The sequence below is a fragment of the Haliaeetus albicilla genome, chromosome 22 (assembly GCF_947461875.1).
Source record: "Haliaeetus albicilla chromosome 22, bHalAlb1.1, whole genome shotgun sequence".
Classification (NCBI taxonomy): Eukaryota; Metazoa; Chordata; class Aves; order Accipitriformes; family Accipitridae; genus Haliaeetus; species Haliaeetus albicilla.
The window spans coordinates 9,232,943-9,259,406 of NC_091504.1; the positions used below are offsets into that span (position 1 = coordinate 9,232,943).

Consider the following 26,464-nt stretch of genomic DNA (forward strand, 5'->3'; position numbering starts at 1 on the left):
TCACTGTTTGCAGTTTTCTTGTTCCCTGTTTTTTTAATCTTTTTATTTCCCCAACACACAAGAATTTTGCAGGTTTCTAAAGGAAACCAATTTAAACACAAGAACTAAATTGTTTACCAAAAGAACATTGCTATGATGTATGGCCTTAGTGGGAAGTTTATGGAGGTACATATGAAGAGTGATAATTGGAATCATGTTACATTAAATTGTGGTCTGTACTCTCCTTCAACCTGGAAATACGTAGTGTAATGCTTGATAAGAGCTTCATGTTCTTTTGAACTGGAAAGTAGGCGGGTGCTGCAAGTACACTCTGCCTCACTGTGGAAAAGAGTAATAAAATCTGTACAGCAGATTCAGAACTGTTAGAGCTGTTCCCAGATTTTTTTAATTCAGTCTGCTGCATATTTTTTCTTCATCATTTTAACTCGTATTGGAAGAGCTGTTGAGAATGTGAGAGCTAGAGACTTGTTAGATGATGAGAGAAAAATTAGTATGTTTGGCAGAAGTAAGGTGTTGGAGATAATTTGGGTTTTGAGTATCCAGGATGTGGTTGAAGCTGCTGCTGGCAGAGGTGAAGGAGACTTGAAACTGCTCATCTCCTTTCTGTGCTCTCTCTTCCTGAAAAAACTATTGATTCCCATTGCATTTCAACAACATTAGCACCTAACAATATCACTAGTGCTGTCCTGCTTTAAATTTAAATGAGAGGGAGTGATAAAAATAACTACTTTGGCATTTAAAATTGGTACTTTTCAGATATAACCTTCATGCTTTGAGTCAGGTGAACCAGTTCATCTTTGACTCTTTCTTCTTTCAATGACAGCACTTGAAATTTGGTTTATCACTGCATATCAGGAGTGATTTAGAAGGTCTTGCCCCTTATAGGCATCTCACTGAAGGTGTTTCATGAAGCTTTCAGTGCATAAATGCATTTTCAATATATGTGGTCAGTATTTTCCAAGACCATGTGAGGTTGCAGTGGAAATTCCTCAGTCAGAGAACAGAGTGGGAATTTCCAATACGCTTGATGTTAAGCAGTGTTGTTTCTGAAGTAATAGCAATAAAAATGCTGAAGGAAACGTTGAAATCTCAACTGAAAAAGATACATATATTCTTATTCTAAAATAATATACAGGCTTATAACGTTTATTGCAGCACCCAGAGTTTTGTATAAGATGCAGGTATGTTTATAGGGCTGCTGTTCTGAACAGTAGTGATGGTTACGGAGTGGTGTTTGCCCATGGTTTTTGTCAATTGGACAAAATTAATGATGAATTCAGATTTAACTGAATTGAAAAAATTCATCTAGTATGACCTTTCTTTGTGAAGATTAGGGCATGAAGAGGAATTTTTAAATCAAATATGATGAAAACTTGGAAAACTTCCTCCTGTCTATGTGTTCTTCTGCTGGATCAATGAAAATCTAAACCAAATAGGCACATAGATCTTTTGAGACAAACAAAACTTCTGTAGTTTTCTATGTGGCAGTCAGTTGGCTTCACAGGAGAACATAGGTTATTCAGGGACCTCTGAAGATCTCTTGTCCAAACTCGTGCTCAAAAGAAGTTTAATTAGAGCTGGTTGGTATGACTTTCTCCAGCTGTAACTTGTCCTCATCATATCTTGTCCTGTTGCTGTGCACCTCTGAGAAGAGCCTGGCTCTGTCTTCTGCCTATCCTCCGGTTAGGTAGTTGCAATCTTCTCTCAAAGCTGCTGAAACCCAGCTCTGTCCTCACACATCATGTGCTTCAGCCCTCTAATCTTTGTGGTGGCCCTCCCTGGTGTCACTCGACTGTGTCAGGTGTCTCTCTGGTCTGGAGAGCCCCAGACTGGACATGGGTCTCCAAGTGCCACCTCAAGTGCTCACTGGTATGCTCTCGTTGCTGAGGTCTCACTGACTAGCAGCCTGGTCTGCCAGTCTATTGACTGCTCCCATCGTGTCCCATCCCCCCCAGTTTGGTATTGGCCATGAAGTCAATGGTAATGTAGAGTTGTTTTCTTACTCAAAATGAGATCTACAGATTGAGGAGCTCCTGCTCTTTGTAGAAAGGAGGCAGACCAAACCTGTCTACCAGCACTAGATGACAACTAACTCCATCTGAGACATCTCCAGTATTGTACCTCTTCAGCTTCATGTAAACAGACTGTTTCCAAAGCGTGGCAGAACAGGGAGCAGGAAGCGCCAAACCTTGCTTTCACGTTGGGACAGTTACGAGCAGAGAGGACTCCTTTCTCCATAACTACTGTGACTCATCTGTGTGCCAGCTTAGCAGAAGAGGCTGAGAGAGGGAAAAATCAGTATCCTGCCCCATTCCTGCAAATTATATGGAGGATTTTAGCTTTTTTGCAAGGACTTGAACTCTTCCTTAGTATATGTTTTGGTGAAACCTGGTTCCTCACGTTGGAGAGATTCCAGAGTGCAGCTGGAGAACTTTATCACAAAAGCTTTTGCACTTGATGCAGTCGGTGGCTCTTCTCTACAGTGGAAGGGTGGGTTGAGCTTACTCAGTAGAGTAGGGAACTTTCATGCCTGTTTGCTGGAGCCAGTCTGACACATTTAATTTCTGACCATTAAGGAGCTTTCTTTGTAGTACTGCTGGCAGCAGAGGAGTTTGCAGAAAGGATCTAGAGAAGGCAACATGCAAATTGATAAGCAATCCTCGGAGGCCGTTGCCACTCTTGGTTGTGAAGCATGTCCTGATGTTTGTCTAAACTGATGGTGGTTCTGAGCTGGCCCAGGCCTGGCTCCAGGAAAGAAGCGGCCAGAAGTTCCCTTTGGACTGCCAGGATTAGAGCCTGATTCTGAGTCCTTTCTCGTGGGACCTGCCTTGTGTTGTCTCCTGAGTGCAGCATAAGATGTGGAAGTTCTGCTCTGCACTCAGTTCAACACAAATCCATGGTTTTATCCCCCTTTTTTCAGGAAAAATATTCCAAAATGTAACTACAAGATTGACTTCTCCTCTTATTAGAATGACAGAAACAGAGGGGATAAAAACATGCAGATAGAGATGTGCATGCAGATCCATCTGGTTACAAAAGCAGAGGGAGGGAAAGGAGCATCTTTTGTTTTCGTTTTCAGAAGAGTGCAACAAAGGGGTTCCTCTCGGAGGCACTGCTGCAAGCACAGCATGAATCTGTGTTCCTGAGCTGCCTCTATCCATGGAGTGCCTGAGGAGATACTGGCTGTCAAGAAGGTCTGAGCTGCAGCAGCAGCGCTGCAGGTGCTTGCAAGAGCTGCCGGAGCATGAGGAGTTGTGCTGGGGGCATGGTCTGGGGGTGCTGCTCTCATTATGTATTCAGTTACGGATAATAAAGACGATGAAGAGCCTTTGGGGAGGTCAGTGGATTCTTTGTTTTGGACTAGAAGATGTTGTCCTCTAAGTTTCTTTTCCCAGAAAAGAGCATGTAAACTGGAGCATTTTAGAAGGGTTGGTTTCTCAGGGCAGGTTCTGTATTGCATGCTCCTCTTTTGGGATCAGCATCTTTGCCCAGCATTTTTAGTGCATCAGGCAAAAATGGGCATAGCCTTACTTCAGTACCCAGTGTTTTTATTTATTTGCTTTTGAGAGCAATAGCTATTCTGCGTTTTCCTGAATACTCCCCCCTCCTCTCCCCCGCCCTGAGATCTTGGTTTCTGATGTTGTTATGGGCCCCTCAGTTGAACTCCTGGAATCACCTGTTATCTTGAACAAAGTGTAGCTGTTGTGATAGTCCTCACAGCAGTTCCCTGTTTGAGTTGGCAAATCTTTTCCTGAACTTGCTGTACCCTCCAGTAGATAAAGTGGCAACCTGAAAGCAACACAGTCTTCACAGCAAAAGATCAGGTTCAGGCTTCACTGAGCACATCTACCTTTTTTTTTTTTTTTTTTTTTTTTTTTAATTTCCAGGCTTCTGCTTCTCTTCTGTGCTTGCTGATTTGCCTCAGAGAGAAAGTGCAGCTACCCTGGATGTGTGCACCATGCTGCTCCAGCCGAAAAGACAAATGCTTTGCTTGTGCTTTGGGGCTAATGGGAGAGCAGACTTAAAATAATCAGTTTTCCTCTAAAGTAAACAACTTTTATGCTTCTGACATAAAAGATGAAAAGCACACCTCCTTTTAAAACCAGAGCTTGCTCTTTAAGATTGTGGCAGCTTCATAAATTAAAAAAAAAAAAAAAAAAAAAAAGTGTGTGCTTCATATGAGAAATTCTTTTTAAGAAATGCTATATGATTTCCGTATTCTATATATTCTTTGCGTTCTACAAACAGGACACCCAGCTATTGTGTAATACCTTTGGTCGATGGCTATGACTCAGTGGAGCCCTCCAGTAACTATTACAAAAGTATTTCCTTTCTCAGTTGTAAGTTTATATGCTCCTGTTCCAGTTTCCCCAGTGAACTCTTGCATGAAATTCCAGTGGCCTGGATCAACGAGAAATTAAAACGTCCTTTCTTGGACTAGGCAGCTAATTGGAAAAAAAGACATTGAATTATGGGTTTAGCACAAAAAGTTTGTTTTAGGTTGGATTTTGTGCTCTGCAGGAGGATAATGCTGTTCATTTTGAAGTTTCATTTTAGTAAGAGACATGAATGGAGATTTCTAGCCTGGGGAAGTGTCTCAAGTAGAATAAAACCTGCTGGCTGTGCGTGTAACCTGTTGGGCCTTTTTCTGTTAATCAGAGTGCTGCAGCTGTGCAGCGGGAGATCCTCAAAGTCATCTTAAAAAATTATTAGCTACATAAAGCAATTAATTTTGGCTTGCCCATTTGGGTACAACTTTTGATTTTTTTTTTTTCCTGCAGAAGTGGTCATTCTATAATCTCCAGTGGAAGACTGCTGTATTAGCAATGTATATTTTCATGCTCATATATATATCATAGTATACTTAACATTCTGACTTTCCTGGTGTTTCTAAGATAGCCTATGATGATGCTTCCTAAGGGAGAAAAATCTCTCGCTGCTGCATGATACCCACAGCTTTGACATGTCTTCCTTTATATTAAAAAATTATTTTCACAACGTACTTGTTTTATTTTAACTGTTTTTAGTAAGTGAACTTCTATTAAACAAGTTTGTTAACAAAGCTTTTTAGATCTAATCATTTGGGAGGGTATGTTTTATCTTGACATAAAATTCTTCTATAATTCTTGTATTGCTGGTTAAGGAAGGAGAGTATGCAAGAGCAACAGGAAGAGTGAAGTGCAGTCAGAAGTCCACCCAGGAGGAGGGCAAAATGCCCATAAAGAGTAGAGATCTCACTGTACACAAAAATGATGTGAAAACTGAGACGTAGACTTGTGTGACCGAAGTTTTTATGTTAGTGACAGGGAATATATGTACTGAATAACATGTGAACTTGACTGTAAGTCATGCACTCTGTTTAAAACCATTCATGATATCGGTGTTTTTGATTTCATTATGTTGGCTGTTTAATTTCAGTTTCCTTGAAGGAAGACATTGCAAATTGAAGGGCAATTTTAACACTGCCAATTTTTCTGTTTTGAAACTTCCTATGTGTCTCTGAGTCTTGCAACTGCCTTGCTATGCTTTAGATATGCCATTGCTTCTAAATCAGCAAGAGGTCATACTGCTTATCTCAGGGTGATACTAAAAAGTGTCAGCAGTTGGTTATAAAATGCTCCCTTTACATAAAATAGTATATACAACTGTGAGGGTAACAAAAAGCTCTTATTCAAATAAGCTCATAGCACTGCTTAGATATTTTTGAAAAAAGAATTGCTTGTTATCTGATTTAAAAAAACCCACTCTTTAAGATGAGTAAGCTAAAACCACTGTGATTCATGAAGTTTCTCAGAAACCTTGATCCCTAACCTCAGGGAAAGAGTAATCCCACAAAATCATTCTTCATTGAGGAGTTTTGTTTTTGAATGCTTGGGTCTTCAAATAAATCATGAAAGACTTCATTAGGCAAGTGATTTGGTAGAAGTACAAAGAAATTGGACCATGGAGGTGCCCCTTCCAATTCTAACAAAGTTCTGACAGCAAATGGCAACAGCAGCACAGAAGCAAATACAGGGGTCGGGGAAATATTTAGCCTTTGTTGGATTTCTTCCAATTTTACTAAGTATAGCCAAGAGCCCTTTTCTTAGGGTTTGGTGGGGGAAAGGGGGTATTTCTTTTGTTTCTGTGCTTTCACTTGATTTTTAGTTTTTAGCTTGGTTTTTTTAATCTCTTTTTTTTCTACAGGCATGGCTGCAATTAAGTATGTAGTTTTCACAAGAGTCTTCTTCTGGAGACCTGAAATGTGATCTTTACTTTTCCCAGTGTCCTTTACAGCTTACTTCAAAGTGATTAAGAATAACTCCACATCTAAATGAGAAGGGATTTAAGTTATGCAGGTACAGCACACCACCAGCTGAAAGCCCCAAAAATCAATCTGGGGGGACTGATCTCCTAATTTCCATACATCCCTAGGCCTGCTTATATAGGTACCTTGCAGGGCTAATTTCTGGCTATATGCTATAACAACCTTTGCAGAGAGGCTGGAAAAAAGAGAGCAGACCTTCATGCTATGTATGCTGATCTCATGGTTTAATACTCTGCTGGAAGATGCCTGGGTACTACAAGGTGGAGGGTGATGCAGGAATTTGCATGGACTAAAGCAAGTTTTCGTAACAAACTTTCTGTCAATAAACCTGTTACGTGGTATCATTTAACCATAAAGAAAGCTTCCATAAGAAGAACTTCTTCCCCATTTCTTTCCAAAATGTGAAGTATTTGGCACATCCCGAAATCAGTTTATCAACAGATTACTCAGGGTAGTTAGCTATCTAGCATGCAAGCACAACAGAAACATTTATATTGTATTTTGTGTAGATACGAGATGCCTCTTCCTAAAAGGTAAGAGACTGGCTGAATCCGTTCACCCATAGATTAACTAGAGGAGATAGTGGGCCACTGTCTTCTGGTTTTGGTTTTTTGAGAGGGGATGAGTTTCTGCAGTGATCTGTCTATTTATACCAGCTTAGAGCCCACTGATTTTCACCCCAGTTGTTTTTGCATTCCAGACACATTCCTGTACTCCCCAGTAATAACTTTTAGCCTGAGGGAAGTTTGAAATGTAATCAGCTAGTTATTAGCACGAAGTCTGAGAATGTTTTTGCAAAGGATGAAGAAATCAAATATGGGACATGAGCTGACAGAGGAGCTGGTTGTTGGGGGCTTGCTTTGGTATGAAGCAGGCTGCCAGGTTTGGTCCAAATGTGGAGAGTAATAGATGATTTATGGAATATTCAAACCCTGGAAAAACAGAAATGCTGATTTTTTACCCGTGTCCATTTTATGTCACTTGAAAGACTTCTACTTCCTTGTCAGCTGGTGGTGTTAGTATCTCCTTCAGTCTTAGAACTAGGTTTGTGTATCAGCACTGGACAAAGACTTGTTGCTCTTAGTATGAGGATGAACTCATTTCAAACACAGTAACAACCCAAAGGAGCCTGTCAATGGACTTGCATTTGGAGAATGTTTATTTAACTGTATGTTATTTAATGTCATTCACACTAGGTAGGTTTAGTGACACAACGTAATGATGATCAAGCAAATCTGTTCAGTAACAAGTGACAAATCTCAATATTCATCTCATCAGGCAGTTTACCATTTAGATACATGAAAGAATTCATTACATATGTTCTATATTTTTTGGGCATGTTTCATCTAAGTTATGATTAATCTATTATGTTATATTATTTGGTGAAGTACAAGTTGCTAAACTGGATAGTGATACAGCATTTGAAGTGAATGCACAGGACAAGAGGTAGCGTGATGTAAGTCTCGGCATGTCCCTTAGCTAAAGAAGGAAGGTAATGAGGACTCTGGATCATTGTAAGTGGCATTGTTTGACTCTGTATTTCAGGGTCTCAAACATGATGAATTCATAACTAAGTATGTCAGGAGAGAATAAACAGCAGCATTGGCCTTGTGAAAGCTGTAATTTAGAGAGCCAAGAATGCCATTCCTGTTGCTACACACAAAAATTTAAATAGCTTACCTGTGTTTGCTCTGTTGTCTCCTGACCCGGGTGTTTGGCTCCTGTCTGCTGGGAGCTTTGAGTGATGGGCTGAAGACCCTCAACAGCTACACATGTGACAAAGTTTGTTCTCTGTCCTTGTAGTTGGGTGGGTGGGTATTCATCCTTCTTGCCTGTTGTCTTCTAGCAGTAAAAGATGCATTTTACTTGACGGGGCGGTGGTGTAATGGGGGAGATGTCCTAGAAGATGCCTTGTTACATCGCTGGTGGTTTTCAACCTGTTCTGGTTTGCAGACTCCTATGAGTAGAGGTGCTTTGTCACACTTAGGGAGTCAAGGCCAATTCTCAGTGGGCTCATTTTCCTTGGTTTTCATTCGCAGACCCCAAACAACTACTCCATAAATTAACAGAGCATAAGGATCACAGACTGAAAACAACTGAAAGTCAAATCAGCTGTTGGATAAGACTCTTCCAGTGAAGAGGTCGTCTGTGTCTTTCTCATCGGTGTACCTAGCCAAGAGCATGGCACCCGTTGTGTGGGTGGCAGGCGCTGTCTTGCAACCAGCCATTGCAGGAGCCATTGTGTCCTTGAGGGTCTGCTCCATGTGTGGCAACTCATGGTCAGTCTCCACAGTGTATTTAGTGCCATGTCCCAGGTAAAAGGGCATCTGTGTTGTGGATCTGACCTGGGGTCCAAAAGTATGGCTGCCACGTGAAGAGGAAGGGGATGGTTTATGTGTTCTCAGGACTAGAGGTTGTCTGAATGTTACACAGGGAGGAAATGGAAGGAATTTCAGAAACATTTTGACTGTGTGAATAAACATAGTTCTGGAAATACTTCCTTTTTAGCTTTGTTTTGCAACTTTCAAATTCTTTTTATTTTGGGGGAGGGATTGTTTGTTTATATATTTTACTTAAGGAGGGGAAATAAACTGAAAAGACGATACTCTCTGCTTGGGGGAGACACAACACCCAGTAGCTGTTCTCTGCAGTGGCTCTCAAATTAATCTTTCTTTTGTGCTAGAAACACTGCAAATATGCTGTGGTTGAAGTTTGCCAATTAAATTAAAAATACAGCTGTATAGTGATGCATACTTACGTGGTACCTACACTTAGGAATTTGTTCTTCACCACCTTACCAGTGTTTATACTACTGCTTTATATTGTTATTCTGGAGTGCCTCTGCAGCAGTTTTATTTGCATTAGTTTTATTTTTCAGTACTGAATTAGTAACCATTTAAAACTGTCAACCACATGTAAACAAGTGGTGCATAAGTTATTCATAACAACTTACCTTGAATTACAACTGCCTGTTTGTATTGCACAAGGCACAGTGTTGGGGGAATTGTGAAATGACTGAATTCAGTAGTGCAACATAATTTCTATTTATCTGGTTTCTTGTAGCCCATTTGAATAAATATCTTGATGCTCACATGATTCCCACATCCAGCAATCCTGGTAGGGGGATTGCTGGATTGCCTTGTTGTTGAAGTATGCTGGCTCTGCTTCAGTCTGTCTACCTTGCGATGAGCAACATTTTTTGCAGGCTCCGTAGAAGCTGTGCTTGCTCACTACATAGCTTTTCAGTTCTGACTGAAGAGCAGCAGATCGTGGATGGGGGTGGGGGTGGGAGGGGAAATCATTAACCGATTTAACAATAATAAAATGTATTTTACAAACACTTGATCTAAACATTAATTCTTTAAACTGTGCTGGTAGGCTCTGATGACAGGTGAAAAAATGATGATCTTTTTCTTTACTTTGAAAACTGATAGATGTAATTAAAAAAATTAATATCCTCTTACTTTTTAATGCAGGAATTATCTATGATATGCAAATTTATTTCTTTTAATTTGGTCCCTTAAGGACAAATCTTTTATGTTCTCCGAGTATGACTTAGGCTAATCAAGTTAATGAAGTGTTACTCGAGGTAACATCAGTGAACGAACTTCAGTAAAATTTCACAAAACATTGTCTGGAGAATATTTCTGTTTCATTTTCAATTAAGTATTTAGGGTTATGTGCAGAGCGCAGGGGTCATCTTTAAAAAGATGCCCCAGTGCAAATAAAAAGGTGCAGAGAAAAGCTGGCCAAAGTCTGTAGTGAAGTTGGGTAGCATAACCAGTGGTGTGCATTTCCTAAAGCCCTGCCATGCCTTCTCAAATAACTGCTTTTATTTTGTTACTGCTTTTTGTAATAGGAGGAGGTGACAAGTTACACATGTGGATGGCGAATACTGAGGAAAGGTTAAATGAGAAGGGTCATTCTTACCAGTATGCAATGGATATTTGGAAACATATGAGTTAGTTTTCTTATATGTGGTCACAAAGATGCCTGAGATGATATATTTTCATTTTGACATAAGTAAAAATGTGGGTGCTTGCTGTGTTTTCAATATTATTTGGTCAGTTGCTTGGGGAAAAAAAACCTTTGAAAACTGCTGATGACAGTATGATATCTGGTTTTTACTTTACCTTTTAAATGTCAGACTGAATTTTCAACAATGACCAACCAAGAAAAGTTCCGTGTGCAGAGCCCACCAGCTCGTAGTAGGTTTGCATGCACTTCTAAATTGATTTAGGTTTACTTGCCTGCAAGTCCATAGAGAGCAGTGCAGTTGCACAGCTCTGTGCGGGGGCATAATTAGCCTGTAGGATTGCCCTGGCTTAAATAAAATGCTGATTTAGCATGTCAAATCCAGACTACCTGCATTATGCAAGAGGGAAAGAATTTGCCTGATTGTAGTCCTGTCAACACGAAGAGATTGCACCAGCATAACAAAATACACTTCTAAAGTCTTATTTAAATTGGTGCGTGCTCTTGTCTGGATTCTATTAAAAAAATGTTAGTACGGAGAGCCACAATAGCTTGCTCTGTTACCAAGGGCTGGAGCAGGCTCCAGTTGCATCAGAGTATTGTTTTTTATTGGAATCCTTTCGTGCATCCTGCATGCTTGCTATTCATCATTTCTAAAATATCAGTCAAGAAGATAGGTGGCATCTTTTGGTCCCAAGTGAAATTTTCCTGGGTGGGATTTCTAATAAACTTCTAACCGCTTTCAATCCGGCCATGCCTTTTTAGTTTAAAATGAATAAATTCCCATTCCCGAGAGCCTAGAGCTGACAAAACTTTCACTTGGACCCTCTCTCTGTTCAACTTATTAAATTCTGCCTGTGTTTAGCAGAGGCTGGTACAGCCATCCGTAGTTCATGAGGTATGCCAGCCAGTATGTGGGCAAAAGAAAATTTAATATATAGGATGTCTTTCTGGAATGCTTGTGGCTTTGTATAATTGTCCTGTCTAGAGGAGTGGAATTTTTCTTGAAAAATCCTCATCTATCCATAGATCTCTGTTTTATAATGCTGCTGTTTAAATAGATTATTTGAAGTCCTTGCCTTGGAGATATCTCCTGTGCAGTTTTCTGATCTCTTATTTCCCTCCCACAGTAAAATGTAGTTTTAAGTTGGAAACACCTTTTTGTTTATAATAAAAGTAAGTTTTGGAAGTATTTGCTACATATCCCCAAGGGATGGTTGCACTCTTAGAGTGATCTAGAATGTCAGAACTTCCCACATGTGCAAATTCACCAGGGAAACATTGACAGATGCCTGACTGAAAGCTGGGATTGAAGAGTCTATATGGGAAGCTACTCCCAAAGGCTTCCTCCATCATCTTGCTGACTTCCATGCCATTATCATGGCCTGGCCACTTGTAGTTATTTAATATAAGTACAGGGACACACATAATGCAAGTGCGTTGCGGAGGAACTCCTGAGTCTCGATACGTGGTCCTGCATTTGTTAAGATGGAGGGCTAGGCAGAAGTTAAGGTTGGTTATTGCGATAGCCATTTGGTTTTGAACTTTGAGGGACTTTCTTGTCAACTATGAAGGGGGAAAAAAACCCAAACCCTCATTTGCACCCTAAACAAGAAACTGGAAGAAAATGTCTCTCTTTAATGTCTTCAAAACACTTGACAGTGTTGTGACCTTATCATTTTTCTCAAAGACCAAAGTCCCTAGTATGCCAAAACAGGCATGTTGTATGTCTAAAATGTATTTACATCTGCTTTACATCACTGCAACCATGCAAAGCAGGCTGTATGTCTCCATTCCACGGCCCACAATTTATAGTGGGTGTAGTAGTGAGCAGGGTAGTGCTAGAGAGTGGCTTTACTGGGGCTGAGATTGCTCAGTTTTCATCCCTGCTGCAAGGCATCCCCTTTTGCGCCTCTGCAGCTTCTTCAGCACTGGCACCTCGTTCACAATCCAGCCAGTGAAGCAAATGTTGAATTTCTCAATGGGCTGTATTCATAGTTAGATTCAATTTCTAATTCATTATTCTTTAGATATATTTTTCAGAAAAGGTGTTCTGTGGTAGGAATATTACAATTTTTGAAGAAGTTTGAACCCTCTGAGAAGGCCGTGCCCCTGTGTACTTGGTTGACTCTTTGGCAGCTGCATTGTTCAAAAACTTCATTTTCTCTCATCATTCTTATTCCTTCCCAGGTGTTAAAATTAACACAGAGGGCAAAGGGATAGTCAATACATGTGAAAAATAATGCCAATAAGATAATAGCAGATGCTTTTTCATGCATGTAATTGCATCATGGAATTTGTTTTCACAAAGGCATTACAGAGACCAAGACCGTAGGAGAGTTTACAGAAGGATTGAGCAGTGTGAGTAAAAGCCAGACAGTATCTTTACCAGTTAATCCCAAATATCCTAGAGTTGGAATTAGGCCCTCTTTTTGCTTTAAATGTAGGAACATTATATATCTCTTAGGTTTTGTGAGGAACCCATAGGATAGAGATATCTTTTATCTGCAACATGTTACTAAATTTGCTGGACTTCAGGCTTCCCTTGTGGAGCAGGCTGTTTCCTCTGGCAAGACTGAAAAATCCCAGGCTTAGCCTTTGACTCAAACCTACTTTTCATTCCTATTCAGGTGTCAAGCTGTGAGCTGTATTGAGTAAAAAAATGAGTTCTAAACCCAGAGATTCATTCCAGAGAACGGGCTCACCTGCCATTCACTTTCAGGCCGTGGCTGGTGGCACACAGGCACTGGTAAAGCTGGTGGAGCAGAAAGTAAATAAGGGCAGTTGTAAACCCCAGGACAGGGATCAGTCTTGCTCATCAGCCTGTCTTTCATTTTGCCAGTAGAGTTTAAAAATACATGTGTAAATATATTCCTGAGCCAACAGTGGTAGCTATACCTTTGTGTTTGAGCTGCATGTCCATGCTGGATTTGCTTAGGCCTTTTTCTCCCCTGTGTTTTTTGTTTGGGTTGGTTTTTTTATCCCACACAGGTGAGAAGATGATTAAAGAGACTGAAGGAGGATAAACCAGCAGCCTGCAACTTCATTCCTGCAGTTTAGCTATGAATGTAGATTGTGGGTTTGGGTACAGGGTTCCCCACTTAAAACTGGCAGATGTTGAATACCAAAATTACACATGTGTTGTTGATCAGCATTTTCCAAACCCACTGTTGTCTGTTAGATGATCACAAATAAGCATTTTGCTAAACAAAGGAGGCATAAGAAAAACAGTGGTTTTCTATAATACAGAAGATGCCTCTGGTTTCTCTGGCTTTTAGCAGTTGTTCTTTGGAGATTATGAAGATAGGTTTGGGGTTTTGTTTTTTGGAGTTTCTTTTGTGTTTCCAGTCTATAAAGTTCTGTTTCTTATTATCATTGTTTCTGCTTTCCATATACCTAAGATAACAAGTTGGCTTATAAATTCCATTTCTAATTTTAGCCACAGGAAATGTTGCTCCATACATTGAAAGTGCATTTCCAGGTAGGCTGGTTTGTTAGAATCCAGGCGTTTTGGGTTATGTGCTTTTGTTTGGACTGAGCTGAAAGGTTTGTACACGTTAGAGGTTGGGTCTTGCTTCGTCGGAAATGCAGCTTTGCAGGTTGGAGAAAATTACTCTTATTTTTTGTAAAGTCATCCAATGTCATCTTGTACAGTCCTGCAGCGTGAGTGACAGAAAATGCCTATTGACATAAAAGACAGTGATGTGCTTTTGGTTTTCAGCTATATTGCTGAAATATCTGGAGATAAAAATCTGAAATTCAGGACTACAGCAGGACAATTCTTAAGAGTATTTTTAGGGCTAAAAAAAACCAAACCAAACCCTCCTGAAATTTTTTTATATCATTCTACGTGGCCATTTACTGGACTAGTAGGATGTGTTATATCTGGCTTTCCTGGCACTTCCTCCACTATTTTTCAAGAAGGATGGATATCATAATGTGGGGGGGTTTAGATTGTACTTAATAACATTGAAGTGTTCATTAAACCGCTGTGCTGTGTAATGTTGCACATAAACCATACATCACACAGAAGCAGTAGAAATTTGCAAGCGTTTTATATAGGGGTTATAAGAATTAACATAAAAGTCTTCCTTAATTGTGCATGAAGAAGTCTGCTGGCTTTGGCTCTGCAGGGACCGGATTGCTTTCAGGCAAGGGGACAACAAGAGGAAGGGACTGTGCAATGCAGGACACCTCTGCCTGTGGTCTGCTGCAAGGAGCAAGTCTGTGACTGTCGGACCTCGCAGCACTAACCTCTCCTGCTGGATTTGAGAGATCAGATCGTGTGCTGAGGGAGAGGTGTGGTCTGTCAGGCTACCTTTAGTACCTGGAGGAAGGAAGGCAAGAGAGATGCTGTGTCTGAAATAGAAGTAATTCTCAGCGATGTTGCAGATGTTGTCTAAAAGAATAAAGTAAATGCGCATTTGCTGTATGGTTATGGAAAACATGTTCTACTCCTCTCTGAAAATCCTGTTTAGTTTATCTGGGAAGGTGGTGAAAAAGGTGAAGGTCTAGAAAAAGTAAAAATGAGGGAACTGTGAGTTTGTAGTCAGAAGCAAGCAAAAGCAGTGCCCCATGGGTATGTGTGGGGTGGAAGCTATTACAGTCTTGCAACTGGATTAAAGATTAAACGTAAAGGCAAAATATCAAGTAAAGTACTCCTTCCTTTCTCTCTGATCTTTCCCGAGGAGTGAGGGAGAACAGCACTTTTTTTAGATGCTGTGTCTAGTGTATTTTATCCACAGCTGCTGGTAGTTCCTTCAGGAAATCAGATAAATTCTGTTTGGCACAGCCCATCGGGCACAGCTGGCAGGCTGGGTTAGGCAATTGTTTCCACTCTTGGAGCATCTTGTACACTTGTTGAAAAAGCCGTTTCTCTTGCAGTTAAAGATCAGGCTAATAACTCTGCATCCTGGGCATGATGCCTTGGAGAGAGCCTGTAAGGTTCTGCTGTGGAAGCTCTGCACTCTCCTCTGTTCGGTGCGGGCAAGCAGATGTTTGAGTGTCTGCCCATGCCTCTTTAGGGAGGAAGGTGCTGTGAACACTTGTCCTGTAAGTGGCCTCTTAGTGGGGCCTTTGGTGCTGCACAGTCCCACCAGTTCTGGGCTGCTTCAGAGGTTCAAGCAGAAAATGCTGACTTTTTGTTGTTGTTGTTATTACTATTTTTTCCCAGTTGCTGACATGCTTGACTGCAATTTTCTCTCCATGCAATCTAATTACAATGCAGTCACTTCCTTGAAATTAAAAATGTACCTATAGGCCTTTACATGCCTATATTTCTGAAAGCCAAAAGCCTGAAGTTGAGCTTCAAAGTCAGATCGACTTCATCGAGTTATGATGTAGAATAACTACTTGAGCATAGCATTTCCACTGTCACAACTATGACAGTTCAATTGACTGAAACATGTTTTGCAGGGATATTGCAACCCCTTTGATTATCCAGTTTGTATTTACCAGATGCTATTGCCCAGGTAAGGACGTTCCTCTGAGCTTTTGCTTCTCTCTTCATTTCTGCATACATGAGTACTTGAATCATTAAATTATTAGAAGCTTCAAGGGGGAAGACTTTGTGAAGTTATTTCTTAAGTGTAACAATCTTTTGACAAATAAAGGTTGCAGAATAGGGGGAAAAATATTATATAAGTAATGACCCCCATTTACATTTAAAGTTGCACATTTCTTGGCACTACATTCAGCTTGGTTACGGGGTTCCTCTTTGAAGATGCCTCAGTTGATCTGACTTATGTTAGCTATGGAGTCCATCTAGGAAAAAGATTTTAAATTTCTGATTCATCCGTTTTCAGATTTGTTCTCTAGTGAAATACAAAGTGAAAGTTTCTGTCCTTCAGCTTCTAATGTTGATGTATTTTGAGCAGCATTTCATGTTCTAGTTGTATATTGTGGGCAGTCAATCCTTTGAGTAGTTGTGCATATTCCCAGTTCATGTCAGTATTGCTGTGCAGCACCCTCAGGCTCCTGGGGGTCAGTGGCCTTGCTTAGCTTTTGCTGTTTCTGAGGTTTCTTGTTGTGGTCTAAACTATGAGTTCCCAGTTCAATAGATGAGAATGTAGTGCTGGGGGTAGGGGGAGGAATAGGCTTGCATAAACTCTGTGCAAGAGTGGGTCTAATAAAGTGAGAAAACAGTCCCCATAAATACAGATTTGGCAACTATTGAATTTTAAGAATGAGGGAGAGTATTTGCTACTGAAAATCATCTTTAGATTCAGCAACAATTTGGACCCAAAGGATACTAAAGCTCCTGGAATGATGGTATTATACACTATATTATTTCTTGCATAAACATTAGGCTAGGTTGGTACCTGAAAAATTATTTAAGCTTTGACAAGGAAAAAAAAAAAAAACAACATGGAAAAGTTCGAGAGATGCTAAAAAGAAACTGCAATTAGAAGAAGTAAATAAATTTCTGGTCTCTTTTTTTTTTTTTTTTAATGTTGTTATTTGCCTGTCATGTTACATTCCAGAAATTGCAGTTAATTTATTTTACAGAGCAAGTCAGAGTCTAATGAAATTGTATAGCAGCATATTTTATTGTATGAGGAAACCTAACTGTAGGTCTCTGTTTCCTTTCCCGGGAGTGATGGTGGCTGAATACCAGTATTTTCACTTCCAGATTTTTGGCAAAGTGCAAAGATGATGTCTTTAAAAGGCGTGGAGAAAACTTTTTATTGTGTTTCTAAAAAGAGAAAGTAAGAGCTGATTGATTGCAGAGAAGCATAACCCAAAAGTGAGCTCCCACCCATCAGTTCTGAAAAAAAGGAGCTAAAGCCAGTCCTGAACTGCAGAGCTTTTTTATGACCTTGCTATACCACTACTAGGTACTTGTATCAGAGTTATATAAAATGAGATATTAAATTATTGAAAGGTAATAGCTGACATTGTTCACCATGGCAGACTGCAGCAGGTGATTAAAATTGCCTTCTAGCTAGAAAGTAATTCTTGCCCTCATGTGGGAGTGACAGTCACTGTGGTTCTCATGATGAAACAGTTTTCATGCAAATTCTAATTTTGTGAGGTAAGATACTGCAAAAGTAGAGGGATGTGAAAATAGAACTCAGATGGTTTTGTAAATTTATACTCAATTATTTGGAAAGAGATGATTAAATTATTAAAGTATGTGGACTTTAAGGGAAGTAATGGAAAGATAAAAAGTGAAGGAGAAGCATTAATAGAAAGCTGTTTGGTAAAAGGGGGCATAATCAATACAGTTTGGATTTTATTACATCAATATAAGGAATATTATTAATCTTACAGAACAGAGGGCTGTATACTGGGAAGCAGTTATGCTGAAAAGGAAGGTCACCTGTTAGTTAAATGCTGTTTCCCTGAACTGCAACTAAAAAGGTGAAGTGATTCATGGAAGGAGGAACAGGGATGCATAATAACAGTGGGATTATATTTTTATTAAATGAATCAGTAAGACCATGACTGATACATTGCCATCGTTTTTTGGTGTCTCTTAGAATCAGTGCTGAAAAGGGTTTCAAAAGCATTTGAAGTTCTTTAGAGATGTGAGAAGTATGACACATTCAGTTTGCCAGAGAGAAAGTAATTTTCCTGTCTGCTATCAATGGAGGGCTAAAAAGTTTCAATTCCATACAGGTGAAGCATCAAAAATTGAAACTTGAATCTTATAATTGCTTATCAGTATTTGTGTTAATCCCTCATCTCTTGAGAGCTCCTGTAGGAGAAGACATCCCATCTTTAAAAGATGCATGGAGGGATGCTCTCCACTTATGTAAAAATTGGATTAGATTGGCATAACAGCAGCTTCTGTCGAGAAGTCATGAGGATAAATGAGCTAAAAGAAAGGAAATAAATGACTTTTAATTAAGTACTTGAAGGACCAGAATATCTTTTCTCTCCCTTTCCCAGTTCCTTCCCAGCAAGTGACTTCCCACTAATTGCCTGAGATGGTTTTTCTCTGCAAACACAGCCACAGTCGAGGATGGCAGAGTTGCTCCAGCCTGACCCATCTCGGTATAACCCAGCGGCTGGGAGGGGGCTGGCAGGGAGGCAGCACTTGGGCAGGGACCCCCTGCCTCTGCCTGTCCCTGCCTGTTCCTGTGTTACTGAACTTTCCGTTCGCTCTGCAACGACCGGGTTTTCTCACGCTACCAAAACCAGGTTGAAGGCAGGGATGTTTATACACAGCCTTATTTATACTTTTGTTTATTTTTGCGCATACAGAAAATAATTTGTGTGTGAGTGCATGCGTATGATTTTTTTTTAAATTGTTATTAGGAGTATTTTTTAGTGTTTGGATGGTTTTCTGGTTTTGTAAGTTCAGAAAAAGAGAAATGCCACTGATAAAAAGAAAAGCTAACTGAAGAAAGGAGCCAAGTACAGAAATTTCCTAATCCTTCTAAAATTTCAGCGCTAATAGGACCAATAAACCCACTGTCGTTCTATGGCGATCTGTTAACTATTTTGTCAAAAATGCCCTTTGCAAACACTGCTATGTAAATATTCAAAATGGTTGAATTCAAGAAATGAGTGTTTTGGCTCAGCGTGCAGGAGCTGTTACTCTTTATAATGCTTACAGACTTTCAGAACTTGAAGACAAGTGAAGGAAATGGCTTGTGTTTCTCAGAGACAAACAATGTAGCTCATTTTTTTTCCCCAGAGCAGAAAATACTATATATGTTAAATTGGTACCTTGCGGGGTGCATTGTTGTAGCCAGTTCCCCGTCTTTGCTTCCAGGAGCCATCTCTGGAAAAAGCAGAAATGCGCTGCAGGGTAAAGCCTGCCAGAATACAGATTTGCTATCAGGCAGTCTGAGGTTGCGTTATTTTTCAGCATTTATTTTGAATAAATTTGGGGGAAGGAAGTGAGTATAAGATTGAGAATGGCAGGAGGGGAAGAAAGGGTGAGCTTTGCCTTTATAAATAGCAGTATAAGCGTCTCGTAGCACTTTCTTTATCGCCGTGTCTTGAGTTACATCGTTGCACAGCAACACACGCCAAAAATTGCGCTGTTTGCCTGTTTTTACATAAAATAGCAGCTCCTCCATTGTTGGCTTATTCATTTAATATTGTTGCGTTACCTAATTGATTTAAACATGCTGCATGGTGGTGTGAATGTTTTTCACTCCGTACACTGTATGGAAAGTGACAGTGTCGACTGTATTAATTCACTGGAGGTGTAGAAGGAGGAAGAATACTGTTCTTGTATAAGACATTTTAGTTACATCGATACATGAATTAATGACTCCTTTTTTTATATACTGAAATATTTCAGACCGAACGTAGGAGTTGCTTTGTGAAGTGTCACAGAGTTGCAAGGAATACTAAAGCAAATCAAATTTTCCTATCATAAGAAGGATCTAATAACAAACAAAGTATTAGGTAGGCAATGTTAGTAAAGTTCTGTAAAGATGAAAGACTTCTACACCTCCTAATTTTCCAAAACTTTCCAAAAATAACCTTTTTTCCTTCTCTGTTCTACTGAGACCCTGACCTTGCATTCAGCGCCAGGAGTAGCCCTGCTGACTTCTTACTAAAAATATGCTGTGATTCTGCAGGATATTGGCTTTTCTTTGTCCGATTTCAAATTACCCATTTTGAGTAACGCTTCTTGTTCAGTGGATGTGGCTGGGCTGGGGAGCATGAGGAGATAATAAAGAGATTTTTATAGTTCTTGGTACCAACGACCAGCCATTTTAGCCAACTTCAAACCCTGCAGTTAAAGCCTGTGGGACGAAGTAGGTGCGAGTGGCTGTCGATGCAAAATGTGACGATAGCGGCTGTGGGTTGGTGGGTCTGCCATGGATGGGAAGGACGAGGGGTGGAGCAGGGTCGAGGAGCCACAGCCCGCTGCGGTTTCAGGTTGGGGCGAGGGTGGATTCTGCTTTCCCAAGCACGTTTTCAGTTACTGGCATACCGTAGCCTTTTCCCTCTTTCCTCAGTGTGGAGCTCAAACTGGAGATAATTTTACTGTATGCAACAGATTGACAAAATAATTATGCTGTGCAGCACGGTAAGATATAAAAAGTGTCTTCAAAAATACAAAAAACCAAAGGAAATATGTTTGTTTAGGAAAAAAAGAGAGGAATAATAGGAGCGGTAAATAATCCTGTTGCTTTAAGGTAGTAAGCTTAACGCTCTAGCTTTTACCACAGTAAACATAAAATTGTAAGCTGATTGTGGTGAATTCCTTAAATGACAGCCCCCCATCAATATAAGTTTTAGAGACAGCCCTACATCTGGAAGCCAGCAGCAGCTAAGGATTTTATGAAGCGGCACTGCCAAATAAAATCTGAGCGCTACCATAAATGATATAAAAATAAAGATTGGCTATAGTGTAACATCTCAAATACACAAGTGAGTGCTCTGGAGTTTGGAGCACTATGTGAGAGTGCTGTAGCTTTCCCAGCAGCTTTTCAGCCTGAGGTTGTGATGGTCGATACGGATGCAGGTTTCTGTGTTGGTTGTAGAAGTGTTCAGGAGCTTAACTTACTAGTGGAATAAACAGAGAAACTGCAAAGTTGCTATTAGTATGTCTAACTTATTTTTATTGGAAAGGTTACAGACAAAGTACTGTCTGTGTTACATATTACAGACAAAAAAAAGGTTTATAGAATATGATTTTCTGTTTGTAAAGAAGGTTATGAGAGAATGACCTTATCATAAGGAACAGAAACCTGCCCTCTTCCAAGGGCTACAACTTGACATTTCCAGCTTTCATCCTACGGACAGAGGCAGTTGAGTGCAGTCGATGGCTGTGACAGTCATGTGTCTGGCTGCAATTGAGTGACAAGTATCAGAAAAAGGGAGGGAAGTGATACACAGCTGACCCAAATTGAAAACCAGCAGCTGTCCCATGAGTCTTGGGCAGCAAGAGATCGGCTGCAGAATCACATGGGACAACAGTCTCTGGTACCACAAAATAGCGAGCGCTTTCCAGTTCTGCAAGCTGATGACCTCCACGCTTTTTGGAGCACATTAGTACCCGCCCTTGCTGAGTGGGAGATTTCCCATACAGTGGCAATAAAATTAACTCATTTGAATTAAGAAAGCAATGTGATTAGTAGCTCCTTCTTAGTCTTTATGCCTAGAAATAACCCAGAACATCATAATGCAAAGTTTCAAGGAAGTAAAATAAGCCATATTCTAAACAAAATTCAAATCTTTTATTTTTTGAACAGGTTTTTGATACAGCTCAGCTTGATACAACATGGTATTTACCAGCCTGGCCTTTAATATTGGATCTGCTTTCCAATTATGCTTCAATTCATACAACAGTTGCAGAGGGCGTGTGTGGGCGTACTTGCAAGAGAGAGAGAGATTGATTTTGTTCTTTAAAAATGTGAAGTTTGCACTAACTATGAAAACCCATCAGAATTTCCAGCACTTAAACGCCATTTCCTTTCTCAATGTGCTACCAGCATTAAGCAAACTTCACGACATCTCTCTACAAATGGAGAGTGTAAGTGAAGGAACACATGCTGGTTTTTCAGAAGCGGAATATTAACACAGATATTACTGAAAAACAGGCTGCAAATCCTTTCCAGAAATGAAGAGTTAATGTGAGAGCTCAAATTACAACTTGGAACTAAATGCATAAGGTCTTGGGTCTATTTTTCAGAAGTACATGAGTGAAAATGGAATAAAGAAAGTACATGTCAGTCCTGGCTGTTGCTGTGTGTTGGAGTAGTTTCTTGTGTTTGGGGCAGCAGATGTTGGGCAATCCTAATTGCCACCACTTCACACAGAGCATCTTTATATTCCTGGTGGCTGTTGCCAGCCACTGTCTCTTTTTGTGTGCTGTATTCCTGAGCCTTGATAGTGCTGTGGTAGTTATTGTATTTCATATCTGAGAAGTCCAAAGGAGTGTTATTGTTGTCTTTCTGCAGTTCTGACTGTTCCTTTTTTTTATTCCTGTAGGTTTGAAGACCTATCTGATCTCTGGTCAGAAGGTGAAGGAGCCCCACTGTAGCTGTTCACAAGCATTGCTTCCTGGCTTGGAGTCCGGAGATGGAGCCAGGATACAGGGAGCATCGTCAGCTGAGAACGCCAGTGACTTGACAAAGACTCTCAAACATGTGGAAAAACCTAAGGTGAGTTCTTGTTTCAAAGTCAAGCAGCATAGATCTCAAACTGTGCAAACCAGGGAGAGATGTGTGGATGGGGAAACCTTACAGGTTTGTTTATGCACTGCTTTATATATTTGTGTATATATGTATGTATACATGCATGTGTATATATACATATAATGACAAAATGTAGTTTTAGGGATGAAAAATTTACAAAGTAAAATGCTTCGCCAGTTGAAAAGCAATCCCTAAAGTAAGGTGAACACTTTTTAATGGTGGTTTCAAATAAATATATTTTTTTATATGTTTCAAGACTGAGAGGTCAATGCTGTTTTTTCAGTTGTCTTGATTTTAGGGGGGGAATAAAGAATATGCCTTATGCAGATACTGTACCTTCTATGATTTTCTGCTTTTGCTGCAGCCTCCTGCCGTTCCTCTATCATGCAGGTCACATACCTGTGAACCTTTTCTTATGAGTATATAACAGACATCCCTGCAGAAAGATAATGGGATTTTTTGTGTGGTGGGAAAAAATGCTCCAATAGGCTATGAGATTGTGTTTTATCTGCTTGCTCTAGAAACCCATATCTAGAACTGAGGGCAGTGATTTGTATGGATTCAGCTTAGAGAAAGGATGACATTTTGTTATGTTCACACCTCTCACAAGATCTCCTGACAAGGAAATCTGTGAAACAATGTGTATTGCTTTGAAGCTTTGCTGTTACTCTCCATCTTCCAGCTCGGAACAGATTTCCCAAACAACAGATGTCTATTCTCTATTTTAATTTGTGCTGAGTTCCTTGTCCTGGGTTGCCTGAGCTGGGCACAAATGTCAGAGCCACGGGTGGTCATCTGCAGGTCACTGTCCTTAGATTTCAGTGTGTTTATTCCTGAGAGGATCTCTTCAACACAGGTTTGAGATTGAGCCGACAGCATTGATGGAGGGGTGACTTTCATGCTACTCCCTTTTTGCTGCTTGTGTGTTTGTCATCTGGATTAGGAGAGCATAAGCAGGGCACCTTTACCCTTCCTCTGTGCCCAGTTTTAAGTTTTGGAGTAAAAACACTGGATTGCAAGTGAGATCAGCTGGAAGGCTGGCCCAAGGATATGGTCCAAAGTTAAGTGAGCTCCTCAGAGAGTAAGCCAGGACTGTTTAACTATAGAAGGTAGCTGTAGCCATCTTTATCCATCCCCAAAATACGCACTGTGCATGGTTTGACTGCATTCAAGTTGCTGGTGATACTTTCCTATTTCTTCTCCCGCATAAAAGAATATATTTGGCATCCTTCAGGCACCAGCTTTCCAGCTTGCTCTTGTCTTTCAATGAAGGTACTAGCAAATAAGGCAGGAAAATAAATCTCAGAGCAGTCACTGGGTCTCTGTACAAATAAGTCTGTCTGTGCTGCCCAGTGTGTGGCCATGCAGAGGTACGGATGTGACAATAAGGGGTAGAAACTCCTTTATTTCGAGTAGCGAAGGAAGAAGAACATACCAAGTGGAGAAGTATTACTGAGCTGCCTGTCCGTGGAGCACAGGGGGAGAGAAGGGATTAAACAAAGCAGTAAAACTGAGGGTGCTGTGCTGAGAGAAAGCAACGATGCCTTGTTAATGTCAGACAGCAAAGTAAGCTGTAACTGGAGGACTGTGAAACTACAGCGAACTGACCTAGCTGCAGCTAGGATTTGATAAAATTTGTTATGTGTTAACTTGTGGTGGTACTCGTTAAAATGATCCAAGTCCAAAATGAAATCTGTTGTTAAGGATCAGCTATGGTATTAGCTATTTCTAAAACATGGGGTGATTTACTCTGCAGAAGGGTGGATACAGATACACCACTATTCCTAAACAGCTAGTATGCAATGTGGAGGGATGCTGCTGGCCCACGATGTTTTGTTTACTGCCTAGTCCCTGATTTTCTGCTCTGGGACCATCTTGGCTGGGTGTTAATTGCTGTTTAAATGCTGAATGATGGTCTGCACAGTGCAAAAGTACAAATGTGGTTATCCAAATAACTGAAGGAGAAGCTAAAAGAAGCTGCTTCAGAAGACCATCTAGGACAAGTGCCAGCTCAGTTTCAGCCTTCTTGGATACCCTGTCTACCATTGTGTTAAAGGTAGTGCATCGAGTTTATGCTTACAGGTGCTTGGTTTTATTCATCACCATAAGCCCTGCAGGTCTGGCCAGTGATTTCCTAAGCAGCCTCACAAGTCTTTAAAAATAGTGTGCCTGTCTTGCCCAAAATACACTGATGCTGGAGTGAATTTTGAATGACCCCAAACTCAGCTTTCCCTGAGGTCTGATAAGCATCCGTCTAATGCCTGCCACAAACCGCGTCAGAATGCGTATAGCATAGTGATGAAGCAATCGTGTGAATGCTGAGGACTTCCTTAAAAACATGTTCTGCAACTGTAGTTGCAGCATAGCAGTGCAAAGCGTACTTGCCTCTCACAGCATGTCTAGGTACACGTATTCCAGACTCCACAGCACACTTTCGAGTATAGATGCACACCACCATTCTCTGTGCTGGGTAGTCTGTTATTGGAGTGATTGTGGACTGAGAAGGCTGGGTCAAGCTTTCAAGGAATGTTTAATTTGCCAGCCATGCTAGAGTATGTCTTATAGTGTTGAAAAAAGAAATAAATATATAAGAACAACCGTGCAATTTAATCACAGATCATGCACAATTTTTTAAAAGGAGTGGGTTTCTTTTTTACAGTGGCTTGGTTTTTTTGTTTTTGTTTTTTTTTTAAAGCCTGCAGCTTGCTGGTAGGGTCTGGAGATAATAATTCGCAAAAGAATCATGACTTACGTGCCAAATGTTTTAAATACAAAGCTGTAAACAGTGTCAGTGTAGGAGGAGATGACTCCAGCTCTGCAGAAGAGACTAAGTAGGAGGGGCAAAATTACAGGCAAGTTGAAATATTTTTCTTTTAAAGGGAATAAGTGGCCATATTGGATGCAAAGGGTGACTTTCACATTTTGGGCTTGAATGGATGTTCTAGCAGACAAGATCTGTTAAGGAAAGTCAGGAATGAGAATGCAACAGTAATTGATCCATGAAAGGAATTTTATTTCCTCCTCTCCTTCAGTGTATCTGTAGTTCATTTAATTGCAAACCTTGTTGCAGTATAGATGTCAATAAAATGCATGTACATAATTAAAATGTTGAAGATAGAGGCTAAAAACTATAAGTAAATTATAATAGCAGCTGATTTTTTTGAATGAAAACACTGTAACCTGCTTAAGTGGTTTTGGTATCAGTTTATTTTCCCTATCATATTTTATAAAATCCCTGACTTGACAGGGAATCATAAGCTGTCATAAAAAATGTTTTAATCATCTCTTTAGTGTGAAAACAGAAAGTACTTTTGCTTGTCTTGGTGTTTGCTGAAAGTGCATTAATGTGTTATTCATAGTGATGAGGTCACATGCACTGAGCTTGTGTGAATGTCTACAACAGAGAATGAAGTTAATGATGTTGACTTGAATGCATGGGGTAAGTCAGATGGACTTCTGCCTCTTCTCAAAAGGTCGGGCTTCTTTTCTGATATATTTGTCTTCTGGTTTAATGCCAGGAGGTCACTGTTCGAGGTGGCTTGCTGATTTATTAGCAAGGTCAGACAGGGAGTATTTTCTTTATTTTTTGTTAGAGGTATTTGGGTTTTATTACCATTAAATTTCTTTTGCCATGGATAAATCTACTAATGCTCTAGAAGCATAGAAGGCTCGTTAGCCCATTGTCATATTCATTTTTAAAGCTGTCTGATATTGCCTTCCACAAAGTAGCTGGGGCATTTGTGATATTTAGTCCTAGATTATTTATAAACAAAACTATTTGAGAATCAACTTCATAGTTTCTTTACGTGTGCTGGTATTTGTTCAGACTATACAGGTTCAGAACTGGATGTAACTTGCATATCTCATGCCAGATTAGGAAACTCATAGTAATTTCAGTGACCCAACCCAGCCTGTGCCCCTGAGAAACAGCAGATATGATGGTCTGGTGGCTGCTAAGAAGGCTCAGAGTCTTCATGAAAGCCTTTGAAAGGCATTGTTGAGTGATTAGGTGGATCAGTAGTCACTGGAAGAGTGGGCTGGGAGAAATGCTACACTGTAACAACCTGAAAAT

The 26,464-nt window shown here is 40.2% G+C and overlaps 2 protein-coding genes across 5 annotated transcripts in view; one reads left to right on the plus strand and one right to left on the minus strand.

Moving 5' to 3' along the window:
* Positions 1 to 26,464, minus strand: part of VASN (vasorin) — a 347,445-nt gene that overhangs the window by 112,954 nt on the left and 208,027 nt on the right. The window lies entirely within an intron of this gene.
* Positions 1 to 26,464, plus strand: part of ADCY9 (adenylate cyclase 9) — a 99,687-nt gene that overhangs the window by 26,710 nt on the left and 46,513 nt on the right. For all 4 annotated transcript variants that reach the window (XR_011329280.1, XR_011329281.1, XM_069809735.1 and 1 more), the window contains one exon: positions 22,187 to 22,359. Coding sequence is in view for 2 of the 4 variants with exons in the window: in XM_069809735.1 (XP_069665836.1) it covers positions 22,187 to 22,359 (173 nt within the window). In the remaining 2 variants the exon portion in view is untranslated. The remainder of the gene's footprint in view (positions 1 to 22,186; positions 22,360 to 26,464) is intronic.